Below are 21,000 nucleotides of genomic sequence, written 5' to 3' on the forward strand. Positions count from 1 at the left end.
GGAAGCAGAGCCCAGCCCTTATAGGGATTTTCAGTTGGAAGTTTCATTTGCTGTCAGATTACATTTAAATGGTACAAGCTAATGCAATTCCTTGGCCTGGGGAGCTCAGGCTGAGCAGGGCTGCCAGCTGGAGGTGGGATTCCAGAGGGGGATTTCTCATTGTTAATTTGCAGCTTCAACTCGAGCACTGTGATTTCTGTTTAGCAATGGAGGAGCGTGTATGTGGTTTGTGGTAGTTGGGAGCTGCTTTTCCCATCCCTAGCGTGACAGAATCAGTTAAATACAGCTTTTCTGCTCCTGTTGGAAGTAGGTGCGAACTTGCGTGTGGTTGTAGGTGTTCTGAAGTGGAGGGTTTATCATATCTGTACAATCAGCTTGGTTTTGCTTGCATGAAGAACGGCCACAGCTCTTGCTGTGTCTTCTGGGTATATAGCTGCATGTGTGCTTACTTCCTGACACAAATTGTTGACAGAAAGGTAAAATTAGGATGTCCATTGTAGTATCTAAATGCTAAAACAGCCTGACAACGTATTTCTTCTTCTCCTCCTGCGCGATATTTGATAATGATCCCACGGATTCCCTGTCACACGCAGTCAGGATCCTGCAATTCCTTGTTACATTGCAGGAGTGGCCGCTGGGTGGGTTTGATGTGCATGGGAGGAGGCTGCGGCCTGAGGCAAGCACAAAAGGACGAAACACTTCACTGCTGTGCAAGTGCTGGCTGAAGCTAATGCGCGGTGACGTGGGCTGCATGGTCAGCCAGAGCTGGGATTCGGCTCAGGGCGCACGGGGATTGCTGGGATCACAGTGTCAGCTTGGATTTCAATTAAGTCTTCCCAAAGAGTTCTGTGCGTAGGTCCTTCTGCTTGACAGCAAAGGTCTTTCTTCTGGGATGCATAAATATACAGTTGTAATTTAGCGAGATGCTAGGAAAAATGTAGGTAGGCTGAGCTATAATCTTAGAGCTCTGTTTTTAAACAGGATTACATTTAAATATAATAAAACCTCCATTTTCCATATTTTTAAATGTATATAGAATCAGTCTGGTTTGGGTTGGAAGGGACCTCAAAGCTCATTCGGTTCCAACCCCTGCCACGGGCAGGGACACCTTCCACTAGAGCAGCTTGCTCCAAGGCCCTGTGTCCAAGCTGGCCTTGAACACTGCCAGGGATGGGGCAGCCACAGCTTCTCTGGGCACCCTGTGCCAGCGCCTCAGCACCCTCACAGGGAAGAGCTTCTGCCTAAGAGCTCAGCTCAGTCTCCCCTCTGGCAGGTTAAAGCCATTCCCCTTGGCCTGTCCCTCTAGGCCCTTGTCCAAAGCCCCTCTCCAGCTTTCCTGCAGCCCCTTTAGGCACTGGAGCTGCTCTAAGGTCTCGCCTTCTGGAGCCTTCCACACATAAAGCTGGAGGCTGGCATGTGGAGGATAACACACCCTGTTCTCCAATTATTTTCTTGCTGTGACACTTCTTTTCCTCTGTCTGGTTTCCAATATCCAGAGGAAGACATCGACCAGGATGATGTCAGCTTGTGGCTGGTTTGCCCTTTAAGCTACTGAATCAAAAATAGGCGTGGAAACACTGTAGGTGACCCTTTGTGACCAGATATTCCAAAACACCTCATGCCTGTGTGTCTGCTGTAACTGATGCTGATGTGACCACAGAGAAATGCAGCTTGCTGGGAGCAATTGTGCTTTCGGTGTAACGGGAGGGTTACTGTTTGTCATTCATTGTAGCTGTAGTAGCACATCTCGTAGGCAAGGGAATTAAACAGGTTAAGGCAAGCAGTTAGAACATCTTCCAAACGTTGTGAAGCTCAGTTACAGAATACCTCTCTTTTTAAAACACATAAAGAAACTCTTCTGGTTTTCTATTTGGTCAGCTGTTTGAGTGTCAGAGATTGGAATGGCAAGTGCTTCGTTTCCTATATATTTATTCTCTTTATACATGCTTCTTCCCCCCAAATAGGTGAGGGCACAGCAATAAAAAGGTATTTAATGAATTACAGTTGAAAGCAAAGTAGTGACAGACTTGGAGGGAAAGCTGAAGACTCCTCATTATGTTGAATGGGAAAGCAGAAGACCGGGGAAAGTCATCTTAGATTGTGAAAGATGAGCTCTGTTCTGTTGTCTGGACTTGTTGGGTCAATGTTGGGTGGCTGATTGGAATGCGAGGGCTTGGATTTTCTCCATTTCAAATGCAGTTCAGGTAAGTTTGAAAAGGGGAAGAGCACTTTACACAGTGTTTAAAGTAGTACGTGAGTTACTCATCACTGAATTAGTAGACTTGGGTAGAGGTGCCACTTGACCTCTGAAACCTAGATCAGGGTTGAGGTGTTTTCAGTTGTTTGAGCTGATAAAGGGAATACTCTGTAGTGGTGGACAAAGAATTTGGTTTCACAGCAGGCTGGGAGCATCACAGTAGTAGAGTGGGTAAGACAAGTAAGAACTCTCCTTGCAATAGTGCTGCCTCCGTCTTTGGGTGGATCTTTGGTGTCTTGGTGGCTGTGAAGGCAGGCAATGGGTAGATGTTGATGCCTGCCTCATGTGAATGGTCTGATTCCTCTGTAGGTCCTAGCTTGGCATGTCTGGGCAGGCAGAAGTGCCCATTCATTCCCCAGTTGCTGTGGGTCTTTTGAGTTAATGAAATCCATTTTCAGAAAAGCTGAACTGTTGGGAAAAAAAGATGAAACAAGACAGTTTTAACTAATTGAAAATGAGAGAAATCCTGGATTCTCCTCATTCTGAAAGCTGTAAATTGGCTGTGAACACTGGGTGTGCTTTATAGTGTATTGCACTTCAAATTAAACTAAATTACTCTTCTCTCTTTGGGTATATCTACAGATAAAGCAGACTAACGTATTATAATCTTAACTACTTCTCAATAGCAAAGGCAGGCTTTGTTACTATTTATTCCTGGAGTCCTCGGAGAGCAGAAGTTCAGAACTCTGTAATAATTTTTAGGTAGGTAATAATTTTTAAGGGGAAACCACAACCCTGTTTAGAAATGAAGAACTTGCAGTTGCCACACTGCTGAGGTGTTCCATGTGCACTGAGTGGAACTGGCAAGTCCAGAAGTAGCTGGAATAGAAGGAAAAGGAGGCAAGAGTCATGTAGGCATTGCTGGGATGGGTCGTCGCTGCCTGATACGTAAGGTGGGAGTTCAGAAGCAGCCAAGATGTTTTCAACCAGGGTGAAAAGCTAAATCACAGAAGGGCTGTTGCAGTAGTTGCTGAGGAGGTAACAGTCCAATAAAATAAGAACAAAACCAGCTGATTTATATTATGTTAGGTACTTATGTAGAGAAATATACAGCAATGCCAACAGTACAAATTGTGGTGGGGTTTTGTGTTTGTGATTTGTACAGCAGTTGCTGATTCCTTGATGTGCTTTCTTAGATGAGTTCCTATTCTTGTCCTGCTTACCAGCCCCTTCATTTTGTGCCTGCAATGAAGATGTAAGGATTTATGACATCATGTCAATATCCATGGCAACAGGCTGCAGAGTGAACAACATTTGCATTGCAGAATCAGTGGTGCGGGAGAGGGCTCCTGTTGAAACACAGGGATGTGAAATAGCTCCAACAGGGAACGCAGGAGGTGCCTCTGGAGGGGGGCTGTTTTCTATATGTGTTCTCTCAAATTTCATAAACCGGAGCTTTCAAAGGAGCTCCAAGTACAAAGAAGTGGGAAGTTGTGTCACTTTTTTGGTCAAATAGAAAGTCATTGTCTCTTTGCAGGCTGTTCCTGTCTGTGCTTCTCATCCAGGGATCATTTTCAGCTGAGTCTTCTGTCTGCAGTAACTCTCCTGGAAGAGATCCTTATGGAACAAGACTGGTTTTAAGTTAATAATTGTTACCTTAGGGTCATATTTGGTGGTTCCAGGTAGTCTGTAAAGTCTGGATGCACAGGTTGTTACTGTGCATGGAGTTCCAGGATGGCTCTCCGGTCCTTCACTGATGTTTTTCCATCCCCACTGTTGTGCACCATGTTGTGTCATCTTCATTGTATTTCTTTTCCCTGTTTATAGATGATAATATGCTGATTAGGAAATGGCTTTTCTGTCCCCTTCTAGAAGAGCACCTGCAGTATTCCCTGCTTGAAAAGGCAGCTTGGCATAGATTGGTTAAGGAAGGGAGGGCAGTTGTGTTCCGGTGATGAGTTTTTAGGATCATGGACTGGGGCTGTGTGGTGTCTGTAGCCCTGCTGTGTCTGGCCAGCCATACCAACCTGTGTGTGCTGGGCTTCTCTGGTAGCTCTGTGAAGGGGGAGGAGGAATCTGAGCACACCCACAGACATTAATTTTATAGCTGAAGATTCCAGTGTTGAAGGATGCTGCCAGCACGGTCATTATAGTAAAAGGTAGTGCTAGTGAAGGTCAGCATTACGAAACACCACCTCAGTGTAGCCCAGTCCCTGATCATTGTGGCAGCCAGATTAAGTGTGGCCTTAAAACCTCAGAATCATAGAATGATTTGGGTTGAAGGGACCTTAAAGCTCACCCAGTTCCAACCCCTGCCATGGGCAGGGACATCTTCCCCTAGAGCAGCTTGCTCCAAGCCCCTGTGTGCAACCTGGCCTTGAACACTGCCAGGGATGGGGGCAGCCACAGGTAAGAGCTTCTGCCTAAGAGCTCAGCTCAGTCTCCCCTCTGGCAGGTTAAAGCCATTCCCCTTGGCCTGTCCCTACATCCCTTGTCCCAAGCCCCTCTCCAGCTCTCCTGCAGCCCCTTCAGGCACTGGAGCTGCTCTCAGGTCTCCCCTTCAGGAGCCTTCTCTTCTCCAGGCTGACCCAGCCCAGCTCTCTCAGCCTGGCTCCAGAGCAGAGCTGCTCCAGCCCTCGCAGCCTCCTCCATGGCCTCCTCTGCACTCACTCCAACAGCTCCACGTCCCTCTGGTGCTGCTCCCCAGAGCTGGATCAGGGCTGCAGGGGGGTCTCCCCAGAGCACAGCAGAGGGGCAGGATCCCCCCCCTGAGCTGCTGCTCACGCTCTGGGGGTGCAGCCCAGCACACGGGGGGGTTCTGGGCTCAAGCACAGAAATTGGGAAACTTCCCGGGAAAGACCAAATGTGTGGAACAATATCAGTTAGGTATCAAAGATGACTGAAGTCTGAGGGTTTCAGCTCAAGCAGTAGAAGTAATGGACACAGGTTTTCAGAGATCTCATTTAGCCTTTCTCAAGGGATTATTACACAGAGTGAATACGGGGCACTGATTCGATTATTTTTCAAGGAAGTTATTCTGCTTTTTAAGTTGTTTCGCATCGAGGATTTTACTTTAAAAGCAGAAACTGTTCCTACTCAAACCTGCCCTCTCCTGATGTGTTCATGATTGAATGTGGTCTTTTTTTTTCCTCCGGGAGGTTTATTTTTAGCATGTGTGATCTTGTAGCCTTGTCTTAATCTGAAAACCAGATCCTAGCGCGGAGCCAGGGCCCGGCTCCATGCGGCTCCCTCTGCTGGCAGGCTCTCGGGAGATCACCAAGGTATGTTGGCAGCCTGCTCCACGTTCTGCTCCCCAGATACCAGGCTGCTTCCTTGGTGGAGCTCAAAACCCAGAGGTGTTTCTCAAAAGCTGTTATTTCACTTCTGTATCACTTTAAATAGTGGCAGACTCCAGGATTTGCTTGCAGAGGAGCACCGCGTATTCTCATGTGCTACGTGGGGAGCACTGAAATCCAGTCAAGAGCAAACAAAATGGGCCAGCTGTGGGTGTCTTGTCTCTGAAGTCTTTTCTAGGCTTGTATTTTGTGGTTTTGAAAGTCTCCTGTTCTCTCAGAAAGACGTGTATCTGAGGGAAATGGGTTACACTGTCACTTGTTGAAAGGACTTCTTTAAGGCTGTTCTTTATGCCTACATTTTAAGATGCATTTTGAATTCTTTTCCCAAAACCGAGTAGCAGAACCGAGAGGCTGGAAGCTTCCCTGTTGTTTTGAGAACACAGAACTTCATTTGCAAATCTGACCATTTGCAGTGATATTGGTTACTGCTGAAGCCTGACCCTCTGCTTCGAAGGCGGGTATAAGCTGAAATTTATTGCTTACTCAAAAAACCTGCCAACAATATTACATTGGGTTTTGCCTATTGCTGCTACTTCCTATTTGAAATTGGGTGAGTGGTGGGTGGGGTTTGAAATGGCTTCAACTTGGGTTTCAGCAAGGTTTTGAGTAAAGGAATTGCAGAGTCAGTTTTGTAGGTCACTTCCGTGTAAAATATTACAATGAATTCCAGTGGGGAAGCAGGAACACAAGCAGTAAAAGAAGCTTTAAAACGTTGTTTTCAAGTGGTGGATGAACGGGGAGCAAATGTTTGCTCAAGTCTCTTTCTAGTTTTCAAGAAGAAGCCATGAAAAGAACTTATCTAATATGTTCCACATAGAATGGAATGAGTTCACACCTACAACCTTTAGCAGTTACGTGCTTGTGGTACATGATGTATGTTTAAAATGGGAGGCTGCTGTGAAAATATGTCCTGTATTCCTTGGTTAAATCACAGTCTTGTGTTCTCGCAATATGGGATTACAAGTGGGTTAAGGAAAGGAAGGCTTTCCACTGAAAATTGATATTTGTATAACCATGAGGTTGGGAAAAATAAGTAAAGGAAAAGAAGAAAATAGAAGCCTGGGGGCTGTGAGTAATGACGCGGGATGAGGAGGAAGTGTGAACTGAGAGCAAATAGCACAACTCTTAATTTGTACACACTAGAGTAAACTCCAGCTTTAGCAATGGAAAACCAAATATTTACTTGGTCAAATAAGCCTGGCACCGAGATTGAAATATTACAGGGTTTTGCTCAACACAGTACAACCTAACTGGTGGAAGGAAGATTCATGGAGAGACCAGGCAACGTGACACCGTTGAGTTTCTCTAGAAACGTGCCTTTGGGTAGGATGGAGATCTTGTCTGTCTTACATTTCTAATCTGAACAGATCAATTAAAAACGGTGCCAGCCTGCAAGCACATTGGAAAGCAGCAAATAAGAATGCAAGAAGCTGGCTTTCTCCAAGATGATTATATTTTTCCTGTCTGTTACTGGGCTCATTGTGTAACCGAATGCATTAGCCTCCACGAAATGTAAGAAATGAAAGGCAGCAAGAAGCAGTTCCATTGTTATCACTCCAGGCATGTCTAATGAATCGTGTTTCCATGTTCTCTTGGTCACGCTGCGCAGTGCCTGTAGCCAGGGCTGAGCCTCCTGAAAATGCTCCCTAAGAAGCTTGCAGGAGCGCGTTGGTGCCGGCTGTGGGGCAGGCAGGGAGCTGCTGGGCATCCTGCTCTCCCTGCAGCCACAGGGGTGATGGCTCAGCAGCGCTGGGGAGTGGAAGGTTTCTCAGGGTCTTCCTCCTCAGAACTGCAGTGTGAAATGGAATCATCTGCCTTCAGCTGTGCAGTTGTTTCTAAGGCAAACCTGTGTTTGAGAAGAGAGAAGAAAGCATCGCGTTACCACTTTACAAATGATGCATCTGTATTTCAAGGATGACGTCTTGCATACCTTAAAAATGAGAAAAGACTTTTGGTTCCTTTTGCTTTCCAGCTGTGGATTAATATGAACTGCATTTTTCCTAAGACCAAGCCTTGTGTTATGCTGGTGATGGCTGAACTTGCTCTAATGTCTCTTTAGAGACTCGCTGCCCTTGTACTTTCTGTAACTGCCGACAGAGCTCCTTGGCTGTAGGGGATGGGGAGGTATGCTCACCATGCTATTGCTGAAAAACAACATTCCCGTTTAGAGAAGAAAGATAAAAGTCCACATTCTCATTGTGTTATCAGTGCAGAGAAGAAGATCTTACTGATGCAGATATAATCCTGTAGTTCTACTTTATCTGAAGCTAGGAAGATCAAAAGGCAGAAGCGAGGGGGGGGGTGTGCAGAACAAGGGTTTCACTGAATGAAAGTCCTGTATAGTCAGTGAAAATGAGAGGAAATGAAGAGAGCTTGGAGATTTGGAAGGGGAAATAAGAGAGCAAATCAAGTTTGCAGAGTAGAAATTGCTTCCTGGGTTTAGGAAAGCAGAGGAATACTTAAGAAAAACTTCATTTCCTCCAGTGTTTTTGGGTTACTTTATGTTCTTCTGAGAACCTCTTTTTTAATGCCCCTACACCGAAGAGCTGAAGAGGGAAATGAGATGAAACAGAAAGTGAAAAGTTCAGACGTGGGAGGAAACGCTAGAAACTCCCAGGAGTAAATGTAAGCAAGTGCTTCTTTACTGCGTGTCATCCTGAGCCCTGAAGGAGCCACTTCAGAGGAAGAAGGGGGAAGTCTTCCAAACTCATAGTTCATTTCCACTATGGTCAGGTTAATGCTTTTCATTTATAGGGAATGTCTTCTGCAAAGAAATATCAAGTAGTTTGGAACGAAAACTGCTGAACACAAACAGCCGGTGGCACAGTGTAAATCAGGGATTTGAGGGAATTTTCTGGCACAGGAGAGCGGGTTTTGCACTGCAAACAACTTCCTGCTTTACTTTAGGAAACAGTGGAAACCGCATAAAAATTCTGCCGTATTTATGTTCATTTTCCTATTTCTCGGGACAGAGCTGGTGATTGTGGAAAGCATTCAAAGCAAAAACCACACACCAAATGTAACTGTTTGGTTTGGGATCTCTTATATCTCTGAAGCAGGCTGCTCAGCTCTGGCATAGCTGATGCTGCATTCCTACATTGAAAGCAGACTCCAGCTACAATTACCCAGCAATGTTTGTACTGATTTCATAGATACAATTTTGGGTTTGGAGAAGTTAGATGTTACCCTGGATTTTTGAAATAGTTTGAAGTGAACTTTTAAAGCAGCAGAAGTGGTCACATACTTTGTGTGACCAGTTTGCTCCTGGTGCCCTTTGAAACCCTGTGTAGTTAACCATGTACTGAGATAATCCTAGAATTGGAATAGTTTGGGTTGGAAGGGACCTTAAAGCTCATTCGGTTCCAATTGCCGGCTGCAGGCAGGGACACCTTCCACTAGAGCAGCTTGCTCCAAGCCCCTGTGTCCAACCTGGCCTTGAACACTGCCAGGGATGGGGCAGCCACAGCTTCTCTGGGCACCCTGTGCCAGCGCCTCAGCACCCTCACAGGGAAGAGCTTCTGCCTAAGAGCTCATCTCAGTCTCCCCTCTGGCAGGTTAAAGCCATTCCCCTTGGCCTGTCCCTACAGGCCCGACTGGTGCTGTGGTGTTAGAGTGGGAAGGCAAAAGCAATTGTGCAGGTGTGAAGGAATATGAGAGTATGGGCCAGGAAGAGGGATGAAATTGTAACATTTAATGTGTATTTTATGAAAACAATTTTGTACCTTACCGGGAGTGAGGAAGCGATGAAAGTAATACTTTAAGTAGTGTGAGAATAATCTTAAGTGCAGATAGTTACCTACCATCTGTTTTTCAATAAATAGCTATTATGCTAATTTGTTTCAATGCACAGAATTAAAGCCAGTAGTATTCCTGTGATACCCAACAGCTGCTGCTTTTGAAGGTTTTATTTATTTTTCTCAAGTGCTGCTGCAATTTTAGTTTCATAGTCAACTCTGCTCCAGAGTGTCAGGTTTTGTATAGGAAATGGTGCTCCATTGAAATGCAAACTTGGGTTGTGTCTGAACGGCAATCTTCAGCAATAGTCCTCATCAATTGTCTGATTTCCCTGGAAGCCTGGTGCTGTTAGGGATACCTTGGAAGGATGTTGATTGTAAGTGCTTGTAATCTCTGATTGCAAATAAATGAAAATGAATGGATCAAATGGTGAACATCTCTTCTCAGATCTCTTTTGGCTGATGAGTTGACTTGGGAGAGGGAGAACCAAGATGAATTCTCAATACTGTAAGAGTAAGAAGTCCAATTTCCCTCCAATCATAACCAGTGCAAGGAAATTAGATCTCTAAGTGGGTTGAATCTGATTTAGTAATAAGTCAATTTAATCACTAATGACTTCAAACGCAGATTTTACAAGGTGATCAATGGCATTGTAGCAATGATCGATCAGGAGCATTGAGTTTAATTGGATTTTTATGGCTATAATATAGTTTTTCAGAATTAATGTACCATTGCTTTGCTTTGTTACTCTTTTAACTCAATTTTTTAGAAGAAATGATGCTTCAAAGTGCTGGTTGGCCTTTGAAATATTGTTTTTAGGCCACATTAATAAAAATTAAACTGAGAAGTTAAATGCTTGCTTTTAGTAATTGAATTTCTGATCTTAGACGAGTTATTTGGCTGTGTGTTTTTCAAAACTGGATCTGCGCAGGGAGACACCCCCCCCCATTGTTCATGTTTCATGCTAACGAGCAGACACAAATCAAAGAGTAAGAAGGAGCATCTACTGCTCCGAATATGAATCCTGAGTAGCTGCGCACCTCCCCTTCCTCAGCAGTTTGACATAGTAATCTGCCCTCCAAGTAATCTGCGTGTCCCATGTGTCCGGCTTTAATCTGTCGGCATTTCTGCAGTGTGCAGCAAGAAATTGATTTTCAGTAATTTTAATGGCTGAATAACTGGTCCTGTCCCAGAGTGTTTCTTCGTATTTGCAGTGGCCGATGTGGTAACTGAAGTCAGTGTTCTGGATAATAGGTTTCATTAGTTTTGATGCCTGAGGTAAAAAAACAGTAGGTGGGAATAAAGGCTTGGTTTTGATGTCTAGACGTTCATTTCGGCTGTTGCTGCAATATGATACATTAAAAGGAAATATGTAACATAGCTCTGAGGAAATATGTATTCTTTGAAACTAATTCTACTTTTAAACTGCAGAAGGCGGCGTGACCTGAATTATTAACATGGTTGTGGCTGCGCTTCTTAAAGGTACCACTCTCTCTGCAGTGCCAGCGCAGTCTCAACTCGCCGGCTCTCCTTCCTCCCTACGTTTCTTTTAAGTAAAATATGTCAGTTTGGTCACTGAAGCAGAACAGAGATCTTATTATCTTTCCAGTATCTCTGCTGGGAGAGCTAAAATTATTGAAGTATTTGCTTTGATATTTGGCTATGACTTCTCTCCTTGAAATTTTTATAATGGCTCTTTTTTATTTGAGGACATGGCTGGCTTCATAAAAATTGTTGGACACTTTGAAGACCTTAATATCTCTGACTTGAAGATAAAACCAGACCCCAAGCCAACTAAGCTGCTCATTAAGGGTGTTTAAATTATAAATGTCCAGAGTAAGGCTCAGTTGTTGTAGTTACCTTCCATTCTTTTAACATCTCGTCTGCAAAAATAAACTGAAAATTGAGCACAAATGGTCTGTTCCTTTATTTGAACCTGTGAAAGCTGAATGTTAACAAACATTTAAAACCTTGATCTGTGAAGGGGGTAAGGACGATTCCCATTCTGTGTGGAGACTAGCAGTGAGATTTAGCACCGCAGTTGTAATCCAGGACAAGAGGTGTCAAATACACCTTTTCTCTTTTGGGGTTTTATTTCTGCCAACAGTATCTTGGCAATTGAAAGTATTTTCTCTGTGGATGGTTTCTTTGCAAGTGAAGCACGCTGCATTGTATCCTTCAGGTGCTCTGGCCAAAAGGCTTTTTACCTTATTCCTGTACACACTTGCACATTGGATGATGGTAGCAGGTACTCAGCTGTAGCAGTAGCTATTATTTGGAATGCACAGTGCCCTGCCGGCCTACACAGAGGTATTTTATTGCCACTGGATCTGTTAAAGTATTGCTTCGGTGGTTTATTAGCTTTCCATGAACATTTTAAGGACTCTTTGTAGTTTCGCTTTCTTAATTCTTACACATTGAAACAATGATGCCTCTTCAGATAAATGAATAGAATATTGTACAAAGCTCAAATAGTTCTTCTTTAAGAAAAAGTATCTTTTTCCGCTCTTGAAAGATACTGCAAATTTCACAGTTCCTTTTGGATCCATATGCTGCTTTAGTGCTCTTTATCTGCAGTAGATTTAAAGAGCATATAATGGAATGATAAAGTAATGATAAACAAGTTAGAGTGTCTCAAGTGAGCAGTTTATGGAATTACAGTTAATGGCAGAGATGATGTGACCTTATCTTCCTGGTTTTCTCCAAGAATCCAGACTCTCAGACACGGGGTATTATCAGACTTAGCTGCTTGTTTTGAGAGGTTGATTTCATGGGAAAAGAAAACAAACAACAAAACCCAAACCATACAGCAACAAAACACGCATAGTATTTGCGTGGTTTGGTGTAGTGGTAAAGTTATCCCTCTATTTGCAGGACATACAGTGAGCAGAGGATGAACTGCCTGTTTTACAAGTAAATAAATGCTACTCACGGTTGTTATCCTTGACTACTCTGACATGTTCACCTGCTTAGGAAAGGTAGCATGTACAGAGAAATATATATATATATGCAGAGAGATAGAGATACATATATCTATCTACATGAATCTGTCATGCTAGAGGATCAGTAGATCTCGCAGGTCACATTAAGTGAGAAGGAGCTTGGACTCCTGGAGGTTACCCAGTCTGACACTATTCAGCATGGAATTGTGCAAACAATAGATCAGATCAGTGGTGGCTTCGTCGACCCAGGTCCTAGGAAGCAGTGACCCATGTTTTTTTCCCATCTGCCTTGCTGCCTCTCCACAACTCCTGTCCTCCTCTCTTACTTCATGGAGGAAAAAGTAGTTACCTGCCCTGTCGTACTCTTTCTCTTACTAAAATTGAGTCTTTATTCTTCCCTTACAAGTTTTCTGGTTTTGACGATGGGTTTCACAGCTGTTGTGTAGTGTCCAGTTTGTTTGCTCTAAAGAGGGATATTTCAACTAGAGTAACAGAAAATAACTTCAGGACAGGATATAAGTGCTTGGTATAGGAATGTTTCAGAATCTATGCAGCACCTGCTTTCTGTTAGCTCTGCACCTGAAAATGCTGTCGGGCAGCACTGAGCGGCTGATGAGGGCTTGAGTGGAAAGCCTTGAGCATCACAAATTATTATACAGACAGAGACTGAGAATTATTTACTGACTTCTATAAAGAATTTAACATATTCTTTGAAATACAGCATCTAATTACACTGTCACAGTGCAAAGAATTTGGCAGATCACAGGGATAGTCTCATCTCTAGTGTTTGGCCAAGTTTTGTTACTGGTCACCGTTTGAAATTGTAGCTTGCTCCAGTTATTTAAGCTGTTTTCTTTTGGAGGCTGGATCAGAAAGCCAAAGAGCAGAGAGGAAGTGAAATGCTGCAGTTCTAATGCCCTTTTTTACTGCAACAGCCATATACACACCCTTTCAAATAGTACATTTTGAGTAGGATCAAGAAGTATTATAGGTAAATACAGTGAATAGTGCACTAATATATCTGGGAATCAAAGACATTATTACAGGAAAACGGTTATGAAGATATCTTGTGATATCCTTAAGAGTTAAATTTATGTGTAATTTACAAATGCAGAATAATAAGAAACCAATTTGGAAAATCAGAATGTTTGAGGGTTGATACTGCTTGAGACTTTGCCCTTTTCACTGTCCCACTCAGCTTACTGCTGCTCAGCCAGCCTGAGTTTATTAGCACACTTGACCCTAGAGACATACTTATGAGGCACTGTGAGATTAACTTTGCTTTTTCCTGCTTTTCCTAGGCTTTGGGACACAGCCCCTTGCATAGTCACCAGGGCGCAGGATAACTGTGTATTGGGAAGAGTGCTGCCTCTCTCCATTCCCTCATTTTCAGCCCCTTCTGCTGAGATCCATTGACCTTGTCCTGGGGACAAGGATCTCAGTTTGTGTGAGAGTCGTAGGGTGGTGCATCCCAAAGAGGAGCTGTGCCACTCTCAGCCAGCGGGGCAAAAGAACAGATTCTTTCAGTGCCTGAAGAATTTGGTCCCATGAGTTTGTTGTTGTCGTGCATGGGGAGCAGGTAGTGAGTTACAATTGAGAACATCAGAACCGGCAGTGAGAAGTTTCCTGTAAAATCGCTCCCATTTTGCATGAAGTTCCTAATGCAGGGACAGTACTGGCTCCTTGCATGGGTGCACTGATGTTATTAGAGTGAAACTCAAGAAGAGCTCAGCGCAGTGTAATAGTGAATTTCTTTTGACTTTTACCGATTGTGTCAGCTTTGTGACTGTCTAAAATGTTGTCGTTTTATTTGCATCAGGGTGAACTCAAGTGTGATCTCTCATACTGTAACATAGAACTGGTTACACATCTGAGAACTGTGGAGTGTTGAAGTGCAAGACTGTAGCAGTCTTTCAGCTTACAGGCTTCAGCTGAACTATATAGGATTTATACATTAACACTTCTAAAAATGCATGGAGATTCTGAAGTTTCCTAGGAATACTCTTTTAAACATGCAATTTCAGGCCATGTGAGGTTCTATCTAGCAAGCAGCTATGGCACATTGCTCAGTGTCAGTAAGGTTTTGCAAGCATTAAAGGGCCTTTAATGGTTTTACAGGGAACGAGATTTGGCTCATGCTAGAGCCCCAAAGCACAAGTCTGCCTTTTCAGTCTTCTGAGAAGGCAACTGTGCTATTTGATAAGGTGATTTAGGTACTAAAGCCCTGGCTTTTTTGTTCTTTAAAGGAGAGACACTCCATTACCAATATTAGCATATCACAACGCTACTCGTTCATAAAATGTGCCTCTTCTTGTTTGAGGTTCTATGACTTACGATTACTGGGAGAAGCAGCAGAATGATGAACAATGCTGGGGTTTGAGGCTTTGAAGCTGCCGTTGAAGACTGCTGGCAGTAGTAGTATTTTTCATACAGCAGAAACCCCTTAGAAGCTTTACTTTAAACTTGATTGTAGAGTAAACTATACTTAGATAATAATCTCTGCATGATAGACATGCTGTTGGAAGGTTTCATCCTTTAAATTGGCTAAGGAGGGGTGTTAAGTATTCAGTTCTTAACATGCTGTAGAATTTTATGTTTGCATTTCTGAAGATCTGCAGAGTAGTCCTGTACAGTTGAAATGACAGAACTCAATTAACGAATTCTTACTCCATGACAAAGTTGTTTAATCATCTGTTTTTACTCTGCAGCTGAGATTGCATCTTCTGGCTGAATAAGATTTAGGATCTGGTACAGGCGTGCCAAAAATAGTTTTACTCTTGGTAATTTTAGCATCCAGAAGCAACAGAGTGAGGACAGCAGAGGTTCAGTATCGTTGCTTAACGCTGTTTAAGTTACGTAAATTGATCTTCAACCTTTAATGATTCACTTTGTTTCTTGATTGCCTGCATCTGGGGGTAAGTTTTAAAGGCTCTCTCATCTGTCCTGGCAAAGAATGATCATGAATTCCTCACCCCCTTACTTTAATGTGGAATGCTATGGGCAAATGTGTTTGGGTTTATGCTTTTGAGTTTTCTTGTTTGGCGGCTTCAGCAAGGGAAGACCAAAGCTCCTTTGGCAATAGGTGATAGTTGAAACTGTTTCATGAAACATGCTGCTGTTGAAAACTGAAGCTGTTGGAGTTGTGTTTTATTCAGCTGTTTGTATTTCCCTATTCTGAGCATGTTGGCATTTTGTGTTTTTGTAGTGGTGGAAGAAGGACTGTGGGAGAATGGACTTTCCTATGAGTGTAGGACCCTGCTCTTCAAAGCAATTCATAATCTTCTGGAAAGGTAAGAAAAACTCCATTGCACTCAAATATTTCATTTTGCTATTTAAAATACTGTGGGATACCTACACAGCATTTGTATTTTATTGATTTTAAACTACATTTTTTAAGGGGTAGAACTTTAGTGCAAGAGGGGCAGTATATAGGGATGGATCTCTTAAGTTGCCGACTTTGGTGATGTATCATAAAATGTGGTGCAGACTAATTCAGTGCTAATACAATGAATAATGTCAGTGAATATTTCTGGTGCATTCTTGCTCAGGAGCTGTTTCAACAACAAACAAAAGGATTCACCTTCTTGAGATGCTGATAGAGTTCATGCTTACAGAGAGTGATTGTATCTGACCTCCAGCCCCTTTGATGAGGTTAACTAGTATCTTAACAGATAACATTAAAGGCTTTAGTTACATGCATGTTACAATTTAACTAAATTTATGTACAATATTCAAGTGAAACTTAACAGTTCCTGATTCTGACAGGCCTTATGTATCCTGGAATAACTTGCCTTTGTCTCGATTATACATATACATGTATGTATATGTGACTTGAATGCAGAGTTATTATGTGATTAGTTAATACACTTCCAACTTAATCCGGCTATCTAGCTGTTAATCTTACTGAAGATTATCTTGTCCTTAGGCCTTCAGTGTATGGTACTGCATCTTCCACTACTGCATTTTATTCCCCCTCTCTTACTTCAGGTCATCATCACCTGCACTTGTTGTATTTCAGGTTTATTAGGCTATTCCCACTTTTTCTGCATTTATAACAGCAATAATAACAGCAACAACATACAGTGCACCTCAGCTGTACCTCTGTGGTACATTCATTTTACAACATGTAGCATGGAATATTGTCTCTTTCAGAAGATAAACTAATTGTAAATTGGTTTATCTTGTCTCAGTACTGCATTTGCTTTGCTGGAGATTTACTAGCAATCATGTTTGCATTATGCTCCTGAGGTGGTGTTTCCATGAGTGTTACAACTGTCCCCTTGGCTGTTAGTTACCTGTCTGTATCTGCTAGCAAGTGATGTGCACAGGTACAAGGAGTAGTTATGGGCTATTTCCTATCTCTTATGTCTTTTTAGGGGATAGACAATAGACTACTATCTCTTCCGACTTTTAGGGGATAGGCAATAGACTACTTAGAGCAGATAACAATATAAAAACGAAATTCCACATCTGGAATGTACACTGGTTGTGTTGTAGCAGTATAAAAGGGAAAAGTGACTTTATACATGTTTATCAATGCTTGCTACCCACTCAGCTGACTTGAAGTATGACTCCTATCGTGGATGTTTTTATTCACTGGAACTCTTTAAGCTTGTGAAGTAAACTTGTAATTATTATTTTATCTTAATACGTCCATTGAAGACAGTTGCCGGGGTCAGCAGAACGGGTCTGTCCTGCTGTGACTGACAAGACTTCAGAGCTCTTCCTTTCAGCGACAGTCTTTGACTGTCAAGGTGACAGGTCAAGATCAAGTTGGCTGAGGAGGATCTCCAATTAGCTACCTCAGTGTTACATAGCATCAGCTGGGTTAGGAAAGACTTTAAGATAAAGCCCAGCCTTTACCAAGCCAAGTCTACCACTAAACCAGAGGAGTATAGCTGGGTTTAAGTTAATTCACTCTTTTCTTTCTTTATTTATTGTTTGCCATAGCAAATCTTAGAAATTACGCTGTTAAAAACCCATTTTATCCTCTGTTTACATAAAGCATGATCAATAAAGAAATCTTGAATTTCTTTTTGATCTTAGCAGAGTGACAGAGCCGTTGCGTGTACTTGAAACTCTGTGGGTTTTTTTAGTTATTATTAATTTTATTTTTTAAAAATGACTATTTTTCATAGCTATATTTCTGTTTGTGGTTAGTGAAGGGCAGGTTCTCTCCTCCCGCACCCCCCCCCCCGGTGTCCCTGTCACGCTCTCGCCGCTCTGAGCAGCCATGGCTGCGTGGAGCGCGGCGCACACAGCGCCCAGTGCCCTCTCGAGGGGCAGGAGGCCGCCCACCGCCTCGGGCCGGCTCCGCCGCGCAGCCCCTCTCCCGCCAGTGCCTGAGGGGGAGAGCGCCAAGAGGAGCTGCTGTGGCGGAGAGGCGATGGCGGCGGGAAGAGCTGTGGTGGAGGGGAGCCCACCCCCCCCTCCTCCTCCTCCGCATCACAGTGAGTGAAGGCAGGGGAGCTGTGACCAGGGAGACGGGAGGAGAGGTGCTGGGTTTATGTTATCCATGGGAAGGCCGAAAAAGGGTATTTACTGCTCTGGTTTTTACCCCTCACTACCCAAATTAGCGATCAGAAGTTTAGGTCGATTTTCAATATAGAAAATGTTAGAAATTCTGAGGAAATAATGCTCAAAATGTTATGGTATTGTTTCATAATCGTTACTGTGCCTTTATCGGGTTTATTTTTTCCCTAGAAAAACCAGAAGTGTGAGGGTTTGTGGCAGGGAAGTGCTTTAACAGCTTTCCTGTGCCGCTCGGGCAGAGCGTGGCACTGCGCTTGAACTGGAGACCCGAGCCGTGGAGCTCCGAGGATTTTATGTCCTTATTTCATAGGGCTAAATGGCTGCTTTAGGCGTGTGCTCGTTTGGGCTTTTGTGACTTTTTTTTTTTAAAGTTCATTGTCCAGCTTTCTCTTTGGGACAAGTTACCAGTGAGTGCTCACAGAGCAAAAATAATGCCATACGGTCATGAGTTGTTCACCCAGCCGAATCCTTGCGATCCATGCTTCTGCAGTCGTGTTTCCCTCTTCATATGCATTACACTTAAGTAACCTGTGATGTAGTTTAGCATGTGAGGGTTGGCTGATTTTTAAGGCCGAGTTTACCCATTTTTTCCTAGGAAAGCAGCATTAGTTTGAGGCAGTTAAACCTGCCACGGTGAGACATAGCTATGCGGTGCTGGAAAGGGTCTGTGTGTGTGTGTGATGGAGGAGAGTTGATTGTATTCATTACCAGAACAGATTATTTTCTTTAGGGATCTGCTATAAACTTCACAGGCTTCCTTTTGTTTGTATAAAGTGCACTGACACTGACAGACTTTCTCTGATAGCAAGTATTTCCTAGGGAAACAGTTGCTGAAGCATACTTCTTGTTTTCCCACCAGCACAAGAGCAGCGTCTTTAGCTCTCTGCTGGTTTAGTTTTCATACTCAGTTTAAGATCCTCGTATATTCAGCTGAGCTGGATGAGTTTTTTTTTTGCTTTAATTGAGAAAGTGCTGTTAGAATTTTCTTCAGACTTTGGAAAACCCTGCCAAGTTTATACAGAAGAATTAGGAGCATATGAGGGCCTACGTTGTCCACTTCCTATCTATCTTCTAGGTATGCTTTTGAAGTATAGATCAGACAGTTTTTCTAAACCTTGCAGAATGTACTTTCCCAGAAGGTTTCGTGTGATTTTTAATCTTGTTTTGTTTTGACTACTCTCTAGCAACTGCTGTAGAAATAAACCATTGGAAAGCTTTGAAGACTGGAGTAGTTCTTTATCTGAATAAAGAAATACTGATTAGACCTGTATAGGCAAAGCTCATCTATTGCTCATAATTGTAAATAAACCACTAGCAACAAAGGACCAGTTTTTCAGAATTTTTGAAGCATATTTACCTTGCTGAAAAACATTCCTTCGTAACAAATTTGTGTATGTGATCCCTTAGGCAGCATGTTCAACTGCATGTTTAATGTACGAACCATACTTAAATCGTGTTGGCATATGGCTAGTGTGATTCATCTCTACAGGTGGACTGAGAGAGGCATCCAGCGCTCCTTAACTTGTCAGCCTAAATTGGTTATTGATTGCTTTGCATCCTCACTGTTAGGCTTTTTCTTTTAAAGCCACGGAATATACAGTTTCTATAACGAAATTGTGCATTTCTGAAGGGACCACAGAAAATGGGTAGCTTACTGCTCTGAATGTAGTCATGTGGGAGGATGTTTGTTGGAGTGAAGTTTTCCAAGAGAAGAAATGGTGGTTATGGAAGTTTAAACACCTGAGATCATGCTGTGGATCATGTGAAAGAAAAATAGTTCATTGTTAATAATTGCTTAATACAATTTCCTGTCATTCATCTACTCTACTATTGCATACCAAAAATACAGGAATGCATATTTTTATCATGAATTCTGAGAGAAACACTGTATATAGAAGAGAATTCTTTCAATGGTTTGTCTTTGTTCACGAAGAATAGGATGATGGATCATTCAGCAAAAAGAGTAGCATGGAGCAGAAAAGATTCGGTCAGAGACGCAGGGGAAAAATGCATCTGTGATGATCAGCATCAGGGACAGCCTCACAGGATTGGACAGTGATTCTCTATGACTAGTGTGGGAAAACAGGAAGTGGCAAAGTTACATGGAACCCAAAAGCAACAAAACTGATTTCAATATGATGGAAATTCAACTGCTTAATCCCTTCGATGTACTGTCTTCAAAGACTGCTTTTAATTACATCCAAAGATGTAACTAGTAACTGTTGTTGTAAATATTTTTTAGGTGCTTGATGGATAAAAACTTTGTGAGAATTGGAAAATGGTTCATAAGACCCTATGACAAGGATGAGAAGCCTGTTAATAAAAGGTAAGGGGATCTCTATATCAACTGCTGTTCTTATCAGTGTTGTCAGTGTTAGTACATGATGGTAACTTGATACTGTATCTTAGTGGTAGTTTTTCTACTTTTACCATGTAACAAGTAAAATCACGCAATATTTTTGCACATCAGTAAAACATAGCAATTTACTAATTATTTCTGGTCTTATTATGATAATTTAGAAGGTGAGGTTGGTATTTATCCCGTAACTCTACAGGAATACCACATTTTGTTTAAAATCTTTTGAATACTGTCAGCCTGTTTCTGTCATTATACACCAGAATTCCAGATAGTTATAACAAATTATTTGAATTTCTGGACACTTAACCCCAACCTGACATTTAAGCAGTAAAATAACTGGTGTATAGATTTATTTATTTATTTCCTTTAAAGATGCCGGCCTTGATACACAGCTTGTACTCATTAGGCAGGCTGTCAAATCAGACCTTTGTGTCTGATTAATGCGCTTCTTTTGCAGCAGGATAACCACGGAAGAGGGCTAGCTAGTCTCCACTTGCTCGTTGCTATTTCCTCTCCTAGCTCTAAAGGTTACAATGTTCTCACATCTTCTGGTACTTGCATTTATAGTCATCTGCTAAGCAAGTTCTGTCAAAAATAATCTGAGTTAAGCTGAAACACAGATTTTCTAGTGGGAATCATTTTGACAGAACTGGGTTAGGAAGTGACTAAACATGCAGTTATGCTGGAAGATTTGAAGGTAATGAGCAAGTGGAGATGAAGTGGGGTGGCAACTTCTTCATCCAGCGTAGCTGCAGTCGCAGTGCTATGTCTCATGGCAGCATTAGGTGCTGGTAGAAATCAGGTGCTGGTAGAAATCATTCTGTAGATCATATATACATTCTCCTTTTCATCTCTTTATCTTACTGCATTGTCTTAGAG

At 42.5% G+C, this 21,000-nt stretch overlaps 1 protein-coding gene across 1 annotated transcript in view; it reads left to right on the plus strand.

Moving 5' to 3' along the window:
- The window catches only part of MED13L (mediator complex subunit 13L), a 185,853-nt gene that overhangs the window by 72,245 nt on the left and 92,608 nt on the right, over positions 1-21,000 (plus strand). Inside the window, exons 3-4 of the mRNA XM_062631140.1 lie at positions 15,436-15,520; positions 20,005-20,088. Coding sequence (XP_062487124.1) covers positions 15,436-15,520; positions 20,005-20,088 — 169 coding nt within the window. The remainder of the gene's footprint in view (positions 1-15,435; positions 15,521-20,004; positions 20,089-21,000) is intronic.

Source organism: Pezoporus occidentalis, unplaced genomic scaffold (assembly GCF_034315485.1).
Source record: "Pezoporus occidentalis ecotype Australia unplaced genomic scaffold, CSIRO_AGI_Poc_V1 ctg37, whole genome shotgun sequence".
Classification (NCBI taxonomy): Eukaryota; Metazoa; Chordata; class Aves; order Psittaciformes; family Psittacidae; genus Pezoporus; species Pezoporus occidentalis.